General features: G+C 36.0%; 1 protein-coding gene across 6 annotated transcripts in view; it reads left to right on the top strand.

Annotated features, from left to right (window-relative positions):
* The window catches only part of VPS50 (VPS50 subunit of EARP/GARPII complex), a 92962-nt gene that overhangs the window by 23235 nt on the left and 55880 nt on the right, over positions 1–13847 (top strand). For all 6 annotated transcript variants that reach the window (XR_009818736.1, XM_061996335.1, XM_061996337.1 and 3 more), the window contains 3 exons: positions 5692–5734; positions 7399–7497; positions 10501–10641. Coding sequence is in view for 5 of the 6 variants with exons in the window: in XM_061996335.1 (XP_061852319.1) it covers positions 5692–5734; positions 7399–7497; positions 10501–10641 (283 nt within the window). In the remaining variant the exon portion in view is untranslated. The remainder of the gene's footprint in view (positions 1–5691; positions 5735–7398; positions 7498–10500; positions 10642–13847) is intronic.

Genomic DNA, 13847 nt, shown 5'->3' with positions numbered 1-13847 from the left:
TAATTCTCACTCTCTAAAGGAACTTTGATTGAAATTTCGTTTTCTGATCATAAAAAGTAAAATTGAGGCATTTATAAAACTATAAACATTGTCAGTAGTTTCCCTTCTCCACTACTAACCAGTAGTCTTCATAGTCACAACACTATAATGTTTGGACTATGTCATTGGTTAGTATCTGTTGCATCATGTTGGCAGGTAAAGTTTCCATTAAGCCATTGTTAGGTTATGTAGAGAGTTAATTAGAAGGCCAAAAGCCCAGCTAGAAGTCAAACTGGCTTTAGAGGTAAAGGGTAATAAAGTTTCTATAAATATATTAACAATAAAACAATATATTAACAATAAAAGACCAGGGAGAGCCTTCATCCCTTATTAGATCCAGAAAGTAGTATTAAAACATGAGGATAAGGCTGAGGTACTTAATGCCTTTGCCTTAGTCTTTAGTAATAGTAGCATTTCCACTGTGGAAAGTCAGCCCCACAAGCCAAGAGACAGGGGAGAGGAGCAAAATGGGAGCAAAATGTCCCCTGTACAATTCGGGAGGAGATGGTCAGTGGCCTTCTGCTCCACATTGATGTACACAAATAAATGGGGCCTGATGGAGTACATCCTAGAGTGCTGAGGGAACTGGCAGCAGTGCTTACCAAACCACTGTCCATCATTTATCAGTAGGCCTGGCTAACTGGACAGGTCTCATTTGATTGGAGATATATATATAACCAATAGCCAATATAACACCCACATATAAGAAGGGATGGAAGAAAGAAATAAGAAGGAAATCCAGGAAATTACAGGCCTGTCAGTTTGACTTCAGTGCTTAGGAACCTGATGGAGCAGATCATCCTGAGTTCTGTTATGCAGCACATGCAGGACAACCAGGTGATCAGGCCCGATCAGCATGGGTTTATGAAGGGCAAGTCCTGTTTAACAAACCTGATCTCCTTCTATAACAGGGTGACCCACTTGTTGGATGAAGGAAAGGCTGTGGATGTTGTCTACCTTGACTTTAATAAGGCATTTGACACTGTTTCCTGCAGTGTTCTCTTAGGGAAATTGGCTTTTTCTGACTTGGATGGGCATACACTTTCCTGGGTGAAAAGCTGGTTAGATGGTTGAGTCCAAGAGTCAATGGAGTTAAATCCAGTTGGTGGCCAGTCATGAGTAGTGTTCCCCAGGGCCCAGTACTGGTGCGACTCCTGTTTAACATCTTTATCAATGATCTAGATGAGGAGATAGAGTGCACCCTTAGTAAGCCTGCAGATGACACCAAACTGGGTTAACGTGTCGATCTGCTTGAGTGTAGGGAAGCTTTACAGAGAGAGCTAAATAGACTGGATGGCTGGGCCAAGGCCAATGCCTTAAGTTTCAATAAGGCCAGGTGCTGGGTCCTGCACTTAGGCCACAACAACCCACAACAACTACAGGCTTGGAGAGGAGTGGTTGGAAAGCTGCCAGGCAGAGACACCTGAGAGTGTTGATTGACAGCATCTGAACATGAGCCAGCAGTGTGCCCAGGTGGCCAAGAAGGCCAAGGGCATCCTGTCCTGTGTCAGGAACAGTGTTGTCTGCAGGAGCAGGGAGGTGATCATTCCCCTATACTTGGCTTTGATGAGGCTGCACCTCGAATACTGTGTCTAGTTTTGGGCCCTTCTCTACAAGAAGGACACTGAGGTGTTGGAGAGCATCCAGTGGCAGACTACCAAGCTAGTAAAGGATTTGGAGCATGTATTGTATTAGGAATGGCTGAGGGATCTGGGGCTGTTTAGGCTGGAGAAAAGAAGGCTCAGGGGAGACTTTATCACTGTCTACAGCTAACTGAAAGGAAGCTGTAGTACAGCGGGTGTCGTTCTGTTCTCCCTAGTAACAAGCAATAGAACAAGAGGAAACGACCTCAAGTTGTGCCAGGGGAGGTTCAGGTTGGATATTGGGAGGAATTTCTTTACTGAAAGGGTTGTCAGACGTTGGAATGGGCTGCCCAGGGAGGTGGTGGAGTCACTGTCCCTGGAGGTGTTTAAGAGAGGGGTGGATGTTGTATTTAGGGAAATGGTCTAGTGGTTGATAGGGCTGGGACAAAGGCTGGACTCAATCTTAAAGGTCTCTTTCAGATATTATGTAGCTCCAAACATTCATCTGATTTGTTCTGTATGTCTCCTCTGTTTTTTTCTTTTGGAGAAATTAGCAACAAGTATTAGGCTTGAAAAAGCAGCTTGATTCCTTAGAATCTTACAGTGCTCATCTTTAAATCCTTGCTCTTTAAACATTTAGGTTAAATTACATAGTTTCCTTGACTCAAATTCTGTTTTGTGTACATCTTACGAAAGTTTCTGTTTAATGTTGAATAGTTTAAACTTTAAAGCTGAAATAAAAGTATGTCCAGTGTAGCAAAATTTGGAACTTAAAGTAACAGTTAATGTTTTTGCCATTTGGAATATTTTACTGTTAAAGTCATACCACTTTAAATCTGATAGCATACTGAGAAGATGCATGACAAATAGCTGTGAGGATTTACTTTGTTGTTACACTCAAAGGGAAGTCTTGAAGAAAAGGATCATGACAGGAAGAGTAAGCACTGCTTCGGTATTCTGAGAGAGTTTTTTGAGTTTGTTTTTGCTTGCAGTGTGAGAGCAAAATGACATTTTAGCTGTAAATCTCAACTCCAGTGCATGCATTTCAGTGTCTGCATTGTTTTACTTGCAGAAATCTGAGAGAATGTCTGTTATGGAGAATAATATATCTCTATCAGGAATTGGGCTAAATGAATACATAGATCTCTTGCATTTCTGTTTAGGTTTACATTAAAGAACAGCTAGGCAAGTAAACAGACATACACTAGCATTTATAACGTGCTTTTTTGAGGCATCACCTCTGAATCTTCCTGTTTGTATACTGTCCATATGACAAGAATGAGTGCCTTTCTACAGTCATTCTTCACATTTTTCTTACTCAATGGTGGTAGGAATTTGGTGTATCTCTTAAACAGCAGGGAATTCAAACCTTTCCATGAAATGTGTTGTTTTTAAATTTTAGTGCATACATAATCTGAAGAGGCAAGCACTTCAGCTTCCCTGGTAAAAATTCTTTGGTTTTAAGAGTAGCTGCTCATCCTCCTTTGAAATAATAGTCTGGATGTCTATTTGTTCTCTGTTTGTTGTCTTCTTCCTAGGAAGATGCTTATATTATGTAATTTGGTTTTGTTTATAAATCAATCTTTTGCCTTCTGCTTGTTGATCAGTTCTGGTACGAGGAGACTCCGTTGAAAAGTCTGTAGGAAAATTTTTTGTCAGATAACAGGATGACTCTGTCTATTGCATTTGGGTTGAAATGTTACATCGTAGTAATATACCTGCTAAAAATGCACTGATTGAAATTTGTATGGATGGGGATGCAAAAAAACCAAAAAGACCTCTAATACATTTTTTATTAATGAAATAAGTGACTTCAATTAAATTCTCAATTATAGTAAATAGGCTTTCATAATAATCACGTAGCCATATGGCAAAGTACTACCGTTATAATTCTGACTTAGAAAATACATACAGATTTAGCTGGACACTGCATTTTTATGCTTTCACTTCAATACTCAATCAAAGTTACCTTTCTTGTGAAATTTTGTGATCACTCCTTCTTTTCCTGTATTAGTCAGAATAAACGTAGGCTATAATTATTGCAAATACCTCCATATATCATAGTTTGGTTGAAAAAAACTATGACTGTGTGTTTTTAATATTGAGGCTTGAGCCCTCAGTTGAATGGGTAGACAGTGCTGGAACGGGAGTTGCACTAAAAGGTAGGAGTAAGAAGCATGTGGCAGTTTTGCCTTGGTTGTATTTCATGTGGAACAAGACCTTTTGAAACCATCCTCATCTTTCTTGCCTAAAAGAAAAGAAATATATGCTGTTCTGGAATGGCCCTGATCTTGGGGCATTTGCTGGAAATTGTGACGTGAAAGCTCAGGTACTAGAGCTGCCAAAGTCTTCCATGTCATCAGGTGATGGCACGCTGAGACTTGCCTGGCATAACAGTGGAAACAAGGAACTAGTTTTTGTGAGAATCTATGCTATGATATAGATGGAATTACTCAAATATGATGACCTGCAATAATCAAGAAATGGTTTCTGGAGCCCAGGAAATTTTTTGTCCCTTAATATAAGATAAGCAAGTTCTTTGTGTGTGTGACTATGTGACTTACCCGACTGAGGTGAAAAATCCATGTGTGTTTTTAATGAAAAAAGGTAAAAAAAAAGCTAGATTAATAGCAGCGTGTGTGACATTTCTTTGAAAGGATTCACAAACTTGTATTTACGTGGTACCTGCTACCATTAGAGGCTATGTGAATTTTCATAGGACTTAACAGTGGTATAATTGCTTAATTTGGCTGTGCAGTCTACCTGTGCATTGCATCAGTTTTTACTAATGTCAGCAGCTTCTATATTTTAAATCACTTAATTTCAACATGTCAGCCAACTATATGTTTATATACAGGGGGTGATGATCTATGGTGTACCTAGTTTTAAAGATGGAAAGAAGGAGAGACTTCTCGCACAGTCTAGCATCATCTTGCAAGCTAAAAGAACTGGAGTCACAGGAAATACTTAAACTCCATCAGGAATTGTAGCAACATGCAATTGTTGTAGAGGCTTTTCTGTTTAAAGGTTTGTTCCATGTGGAGAAACAACAAGGAAATATTGGGACTCAGTTTAGTGTTTAATGCTGGCTCTTTCTGATGCAATTTTTTCTATTTAAACCTTGGTGCCTGTTGTATCCAGATTATCTAACAGAACCAAGAAAGAAGGAATGATGGGCATGGTATTTAAGGGAGAAACTAGGTAGGGAAGCTAGAATCAGTCTTTTGGTAGTTAGTATAAAGCCCTTGGAAAAAGATTCAGAACACAGAAGTTGTCTATAATCAGGTATGGTGATTATCCCATGAGAATTCTGTGCTTTCCATTCTTGAAGAGAATATCCTACCTATTTCTTGCTTGTTCAACCCTTCCAAACAAAACCATAGTAGTTATATCTGGTGTTCTGATTTTTTTAAAGCTGATTGTTGGAAAGGAGCAGTTGTGCTTTTCTTTGTTCTAAATAGTTTATCTTACAGTAACTATTTTTGTTGATCTTTCTATACCAAACTTGTCTCAAGAGAAAAGAAGTTATAGTCTTAAAAAGGTTTTCTGAGAGTTGTTATTCACACTTTATTTTCCTTATAGTGTTTCTGTGAGGAGATCATGAGCAACAAATAGAAGTTACTATAACATAGTTTGCAAAGACTTGACAGCCTTGACCTTTCTGGATGTGTTCTGCTATGGACCACAGTGCTAAATCAAAACATTTAGAGCATGAGTTTCTTGGGAGATATGCATGTATTTGTATGCATGGCTAAATCCTAGCAGGATGAGGTCTTGTCTGGACCCTTTTAGGTCTGTTGCATTGTAAACCTAAAATAATGTGCTACTGCAACACATTAATTTGAAGTGTTAGGAATACTGAAAATATCTGCATTAAGTGGTTTTTTTTTTAGTAATAACAAATATGGTGCTGCTTTTCTGATACAGTAACAACAGGCTAATGATTTATGGTAAATTACTATATTGTGGACCAGTAACAGGCAAGTTTGTATTTTGGAAACAAGAAACTTGGTGTGAAGTGTTTGTATGGTCAGTAGTTTTACTTAAAACATTTTTTTTTCCTTAATAGTGAGTTGAATTCAAAACTGCAAGACACGTTGGAACAAATAGAGGTAAGAATTAATATTTCGATGTTTAGTATATGTTGGTATTTAACCTCTAGGTACTAAAGCTTTCTAATATCATGTTATTACCCATTACAGAACACGCACGTTTCTTTCAGATACTGCCTTTGGAATGGTATTGGCATTGCTATTCATGTAGACTTTTGTGCTGCATTCAACCTAAAAGCTCTGTAATATATTGTCAAACTTATGAGCCTGGTCGTTAATTGTGCTTTAAGTAGTAAAGCAGACAAATAAAATATGCATGTAACATTTGGAGTACCAGAGCAACATTATACTCCCTGTATGATGAAGATGTATGATGTTTTACAGTCCATGAACTGTGGTGAATTCTTTAGACTACTTGCAGATATTTGTGAAAAGTAAATTATCAGCATGTCAATGTGTTTGGATAAGCTACACAAGAGGTCAATTTCACCAGAAATTTTAGAGGTCAGCAAACTAGAAACTGTGGATAAGGTAGTGCTAAGCCATAGGAAGTAAGACTCGAATAGCTGGGAAACATGCAATTAAGACAGAGCAGTTTTAGGTTGGTAGATATTATTGCAAAAGCAAATAAGTATAAAATGATGTCTTGCTGGAAAGTGGTGGCAAAAAAAAAGTTAGAATTAAGTAGGATTAAAATTAATAAATATTTTGTGGCTAATGAAGTAATTAATGAAAATTTTTTAGTGGTGAAAGTAAAAGTACATGGAGACTAAACCACCATGTTCTCTGGTTTCTATTTGCAAGAGTAAGACTGCATAGCAAGATCAAAAAATAATAATTGAAGTAGCTTCAGTGACTAGCATGGAGAGAAAATATCTTCTAGCTATGTATTTTATCATGTTATTGATTTGTGTTTTCTTTTCTTACCTTGTTAGACTGGGTATCTCTGAATATATTAACAGTATCGAACTGAGAATTATGTTTTAAGCTTCATAATCAAATTCTTAGAAGCTTTATTAGTTGTTAAGAATATGATCCTATTTTAGATCTTATTTCCTTCAGTGCACTTAATAGATGAACTTCATTTATTGCAAGGCTGTTCAGTATGCTCAGACATGGCCTTCATGGCAGAACTAGTAATTGTGCTGATGTGTGTGTGTGTGTTGTTTTTCTTCTTTGATACTGACTGTTGTGCTGGTGTAGTACTCCATAAATGACCTATTTCACAATAAAATTTTAAGACAGATAATGTTAATTCTATTTAATAGATGGCAGTCAAAGTTAAGAACTCTATAATCCAATTGCTTGAGCTGAAGCACCTGTGGAGCACTTTCTTTTTTTTCCCTGAGTTTGGATTTTTCTTAGAAGTGGGGTAGACAAAATTAGAAATCCCAATTCTCCCATATTGGCATGCTAGACCTTTTCAAAGTAAACATCACTTTGAATTAGATTTTAACAAAGTAGTGTACTTATTACTGTGCTTGTTCTTGGAAATGTTGTGACTTGTTTGACTGACAGAAAAGTTAGACTGAAGTACTTTAGGTTATAAGAAGTAACATTTAAGCAACTCAGAATAGTCTGGTAATGTACACTTTTGGCTATTTTGTAAGCATAATTGTTAGACTTTTAAACCATCTTTTCCTCACTTGCTATTGTTTAAGTAGTGCATTATTTGGCCTGTTTTTCTGTGGTATTTAAAACTTTTTTTCCCGTCATTTGTATAGGAACAACTGGATGTAGCACTCTCTAAAATATGCAAGAACTTTGATATCAGTCATTATACAAAGGTTCAGCAGGCTTACAGACTGCTTGGAAAAACACAGGTTAGTACTCATGTTCTGAGTAAGTCACAAAGAAAAATGATATAACTGCTTGAAGCTTTGAGTACTGTGATGGAAGTTTATACTAGCTGTGACAGTTTAACTTCAGTTGTCAAATAAGCACTACATTACTGCTCACCCAGTCTCCCCCAGCTGGGATGGAGGAGAGAATCGTAACAGTAAAAGTGAGGAAAATTGTGGGTGGAGATACAGACAGTTAAATGAGTAAAACAAAAGCTGTACATGCAAGCAAAGCAAAACAAGGAATTAATTCACCACTTCCCTTGGACAGGCTTGTGTTCAGCCATCTCCAGGAAATCAGGGCTCTGTCACATGTAATGGTTACTTGGGAAAACAAACATAATCATTCCAAACATTCTTCCGTCCTTCTTCCTCAGATTTATATGCTGAGCATGACATCATAGGGTCTCGGATATCCCTTGAGTCAGTTAGGGACAGCGGTATCCCCTCCCAGCTTCTTGTGCACCCTCGACCCTTCACTGATGGGGTGGGATGAGGAGTAGAAAAGACCTCAACTCTGTGTAAGCACTGCTCAGCAGTAACAAAAAAAAACATGTTATCAACACTATTTTCAGCACAAATCCAAAATATAGCCCCATACTAGCTACTGTGGAGGAAATCAACCCTACTCCAGTCAAAACCCGTACACTAAGGCTGATGAGTCTTGCTGATTATACAAAGATTTTTACAGTGCTCAAGTAATTTAACAGTACTTGCTAAAAGTAAATAATATATTACTGTAACCTATCTTTTTGGCTGTGAAGTAGCTGTAACAGTTCCATATTTCATCTCTTTTTGTAAAGCTGTTATATTATCAATTGTATTTCGGCATGTGAGTACTACTTTTATAGCTAGATCCATGTTACTGTTGTGCACAACTTACACCTTGTATGTGTGCATTCCTGTTTTATATTGTACTCAAATGCAACAGGAGTGAAAATGTGAGAAGTTTTTTTGACAACAAAATATGACACATGCATGTCAAACCTATGCAAACAGGCGTAGATCTAAATTCTTCAATAGGATGTAGTTCATTTCTCTTCATGCACTGCCTTGAGAGTTAGGATGGTTTCTCTGGCAAGGTGGTGAACTTGTTTCCTTCTGAAGCAGATGCAGAGTGTAGGAGCTAGTACCAAACTCCTGTGAAGTGAAGGAGATAAGGAGATGAGGAAGTTCTGGAGGTATCTTTTGTCCCTGTCAGTGCACATAACATAATGTGACTTAACATAGTGGTGCCAGTGATGTTCTACTTAGAGAAGAGATTGTTCCAGAATGTTTTAGTTGCTAAAAATTATGCTAAAGTTCGTGTACCCTGATGAAGATAGGAAAAAAATTCTATTTGTTCTTCGTTATGCTTGGGTTTTTTGAGTGTTGTTTCCCAATATTAATAAGCATATCTGATATTTGAATCTCTTTTTGGGTTTGTTTTAAAACTTTTGTTTCTTTCTATTTAGAACCTGTCTAGCAAAATTGGGTTCTTTTTCCATGGCTTGACTGTGGTAACAGTGTAGCTCCGCAATAGGATAGAAATGGATTTCTCTTCCCATGTTTTAACTGTGCAGAATTATTGAACTGCCAAGAGACTGCAACTTAAAATTGGGGAAGATATTTAATTAAGCTTTTCTTTTGTTAGTGCATTGTACGCGTTTTCTTTGTTTACTGAACAAAAGTAGATATAATGCATTTGCTGCTCGGAAGTCTAGTGCAAGATATGTTGAGAAGGGCAGACTTTGTTGAGGAATAACAAAGTTTCTAAACAAAACAAAAGTGTTGTTACTGCATAGTTTTGCGTGCTCTGTTCTCAGGACAGTGACTTGGTTTTGACTTTTTAAAAAAAAAAAAATCTTGCTATTGAAGTATGTATTTTAAACTTGTCATGAAAAAAGTTTAGTTACATGATTATTGAAATAGCTCTGATTTTGACCCCTGTTTGTTAAACAAGATGACAAGAACCTTCACTGTCTTCAGTACTTTTAATGTTTTCACTTGGTGTGCTGTTGTCTTAGACTAATTCAATTTGGGACTAGCTGCAGGGGATGGTTTAATTGCTATAGGGTTGAAGCAGAAGTGCTTTTTCATTTCTTATGGGGGTCATTGAGTTTTTAACTCTTGTAAGAAGCTAAGAATGTCAAAAGTAGCAAAACTGAACATTTTCAAATCTTCAGGATCTGAACTTCTGATGTATAATAATTATGAAATAAATTCTTATATACTGTATATGTAATGATTATTAGCATATCTTGAAATAATGAGAAAATCCAGTTTCTGAAATGGACTACTGTTATGTAGTTTATTAACAGGGATCAATAGGTTAACTTGGGAACCAGGCTGACCTGAAATTCTGACATGATTATGGTAAAACTTATATAGTAATTAGTGTTTAGTACATATTTTTCTGGAAAAAGTAAACTTTGTTAAACAGATGTCATTTTTTACTGAAAAGAGGATTTTTGTAAGAAATGTATTCATATGATGTAATAATCCTACTTTATGTTTTCAAGGCAGAATTTGGTTTGGCAATTGAATGGATTGAAGACTTTTCAGTTGTGCTCTTAGTTTTATTAATAATGAAATAAATATATTTATTTTAGTTAGAAGTGCTTCCAGTGAGGGAAAAACTACATTAATCTCATCTTTTTTGACACATTCATCAATGACTGGTAGAATTAAATGAATGATGTAGTAAATTCTCTGATCAATTTTATGTGTACATGTATATATAATGTTTAACAGTGGATTTGTCAAAGCAACTAGTGAGTTAAAGAGGGAGGATGACAGAGGAAACTGCTTTTACTGGTAATATTTGAACTCTTTTACATTACCATATTGTAATATTGCTGAGTCCTATGTTGGATATTTTTCTGACAAAGCCTGAAGGCCATGCTTACAAATCTCCTGTGTTCAGTACTGAAAAAGACTTACATTAAAAGATGATGATATATGTCAAATTGAATTTTACTATTTAAGTTACTCTTTTTCTTTCAGACAGCAATGGACCAGTTACATATGCACTTCACTCAAGCCATTCACAACACTGTGTTTCAAGTAGTCCTTGGATATGTGGAACTGTGTGCAGGAAACACAGACACCAAATTTCAGAAGTTACAATACAAAGACCTCTGTACAGTATGTAGTTCTTGCATATGTATATTTTTTTTAATCTGAATTTTTCCACTGGTATGAGTGTACCTTATGTAAGTAGAGACTTAGTTATCAAAATAACTCTGCAGTCACTATAGTTTCTTAATACAACTCATGGGCTAATTGAGAGCTGGTTATTCACAACTGAATGCTGATTTTGATTGCACTAAGTCATTGCACTTCAGAGTTAGCATACACACCATCTAAACAAATGGAAAGTAGTAAGAGGTAGGAAACAAACAGGAGTCCAACATTTCGAAACTCTCATGTTTTCAGTATAATGTACTGATTACTAAAATGACTATCATATTTGAACTTTATTTCACTGTATTTAGGCATTATTCACAATTTCTACAATACTGCATTTCAGTAAGGGTTCAATAAAGATACTAATTTGATTAGAATCTTCCCATTACTCCTGGCTTTGTATCAGTGACATTGCACTTTTGGTGTCAAAGTGAGGGACAGCTGTAACATTGAGAAGCAAAAGACTAATAATGGGCAGATCATAGACTGAGAATAACCACGTGTTTTCCTCTAGTATAGATTTTAGATGCAATTTCTTGTATATGTATATTTTGTTTATTTTTTTAAAATGTTGTTAGAATGGATTACTGTATTTTAAGTAGTATTTTTACTGCTTAATCCTTTCACTTATGATTTTTTCCTGTTACACCCTGAGAAATGTTATTAAACTTCAGTAGTGAGGAGAGTTTGAGATATTTCAGGTGATTTTAACATTGTTTTTAGATTAGAAATGATGTTTCTATCTTGGATGTTTTTTAGGACATTTGTTGCAGTCACAGGCTAAGCCCTCATCATACTTCATCAACTCAAGGACCGACCCTATTAGCATCAATTTATTAAGTCAAAGTACATTCACAAGGAGATGAAAGTTCATATTCTTATCCATTTTCTGTTCATTCACTTCTCTGGAGAATGCATAGCTTTATCATATCTTCACTGAAAATCATTTCATTTTAGAGATTGCACTTTTGACCTAAAGGGCCTACAGCATCTAAGAGCCTTTGTATGGACAAAAAGAGGATTATGAGAAGTTAATTTATTGGAAGGAATTGACATAAGTATTAATGAACAGAATGAATAAGATTCCTGATAGGTGATACGTGCACTTCACTGAGATGAATTCTAGTTGAAGGCAGCCAGCAAACCTTGATCTCTGGATTGCAGCCCTTTCGTATTCCTGCCTTAAGTCTTCAGAGGGCGTTTTTGTGTTCATTTCTTAGTTTCTAATGCACTTCTGAAGTTTTTTGCTTTATAATTCTGTTTATTTTTCATTCTTTGCTAAGGTCCATTTGTGTAGTACAAGTAGTACTGCTGAGCTCATCCTGACATCTGAAATATGGATGGTGTGCTGCTGTTGACCTTTACTCTGTACTTTACTCAGCACAGAAGAGTCTTACAGATCACTGAAGTATCTGAATATTTGTAATACATGGAAAGAGTGTGGCTTTAACTCTATGGTTACAAAACTATTACCTTATTATTTCTGCTTGATTTTTCTTCTGCAAAACCCCATGAAATGCTTTTTTTAGATATGTAAGCCTGCAATAGCTGGTATCTGGCAATCTTTATAAAGGAAGGTACTCGAATTTTTGAGGCTAAAATGCACTATGAGTATTGATGGAATTTCCTTGAAATGCAATCCATTACTGTCTTGGTAGCAATTAGGTATTTAGGGACAGGCTCCAGATGGGAAGTGTTGTTCTTTGTTACAAATCATGCTGTTCAGTTTTGGTTGATGCCATTTCCAGTGGATTTGTGAAATCAGAGTTCTGAATAAGGTGGATTATCATAGCAATTCCAGACAGAGTACCAACACATTTTCATCACTTGTTGTCAGGTAATAAATTATTTCAAGACTAAAATACGGGCCTTTTTTGTGTTTACTCCAATGAGAACCCTCTTCAATCTGTCTACACTGTTAAGACAGGATGCCCTTAATATATAAGTGGTTATGGAGTACTTTAATTAAACAATGGAAGTCATATAAAAGTCTTCCTTTCTGGGCATATTTCCTGATGTATACTCCTAGAAATCTTTCTAAATGAACTCATTTATCTCATTTCCATTTTACATTGCGTAGTGGGGGACTGTAGTGGTTTTTATCTTTGTTTTGTTGTTTTTTCTTGTTTATTTCTTTTCTAGAAGTTAGATAAACTGCATTTTATAATAATATGGGGTTCTTTAAATGAATGTTTTTGAATTTAATTTAATTCTTAGTCATTTATGTAAGTTATGTGCCTGTGCACTCTGAGTCACTGTTTCCTTGTTAAACGTTTCTTTTCCTATAGATTTGCTATGCTCTAACTCTTAAATCCTTCCTGTTTTGAATACTGTTGAAGCATGAGAGAGTTCATCTGCTTAATTTTCAAGTTTCAATTTTATCTATTCTAGCATAAGTTCAAAGAAATTCAGTTGTTTATTTCCTTAGTCTTAATGGATCGTCCCAGCCTTCTGGAAGACAATATATCTTCAAGTATAATGATCTGCACAACCAAAGTTTAGATTCTATAGCTAGTAAAAGCCCTGAAATAGAGTAAGAGTAATGCTGCCTCAAGAGTTGGCACAGAAAGTTGCTGAAAAGGACAACTTATTGTTTAAATGATAAACTTATTACGCTGTTTTGTTCGGTTGTTAGTAAAGGTCTGTAGTATGTGAGATTAAAGTGACTCAATAATACAATCACTTAATGTATATCAACTCACCAGTTAAAGAGTATTTGATAAAGAAAAAGGTGTTCTCAGTTGTTACTTTTTTATGTACCAGGAACCTGAACTTTTCTTTTTTTTGTTCATGTGTCCAGGATGCCTAATCCTTGAGGCAGCTCTGCTTTGATAAGGAGCAGAACCAGAATGATAATTCACTTAAAACCCCTAAGTAAACTGAAAACACATAGTAGTTGATATGAGGCCCACAGATACTTTTGCTAGTGACGTCTATTAATGCTGAAGAACAGTTTTTGTGAGTCCTTAATTACAAGAAAATGTGTGAGACTATGGCTTGAGTGGTATGTGCTACTGCCAAGAGCATTATTTAAACTTAGAAAGAAGGAAAATTATTAAATAGAAAATAAAGACATTAAGTTTATTGTTTTTATTTATCTAAAAGCTGAAAAATAAGAGGAATGTAAGTAATGTGTCTGCATTTGCAAAGAGATCTGTCCGGTC

This window comes from Colius striatus, chromosome 5, assembly GCF_028858725.1.
Source record: "Colius striatus isolate bColStr4 chromosome 5, bColStr4.1.hap1, whole genome shotgun sequence".
NCBI classification, from domain to species: domain Eukaryota; kingdom Metazoa; phylum Chordata; class Aves; order Coliiformes; family Coliidae; genus Colius; species Colius striatus.
This window is presented reverse-complemented; position numbering and strand designations above follow the sequence as displayed.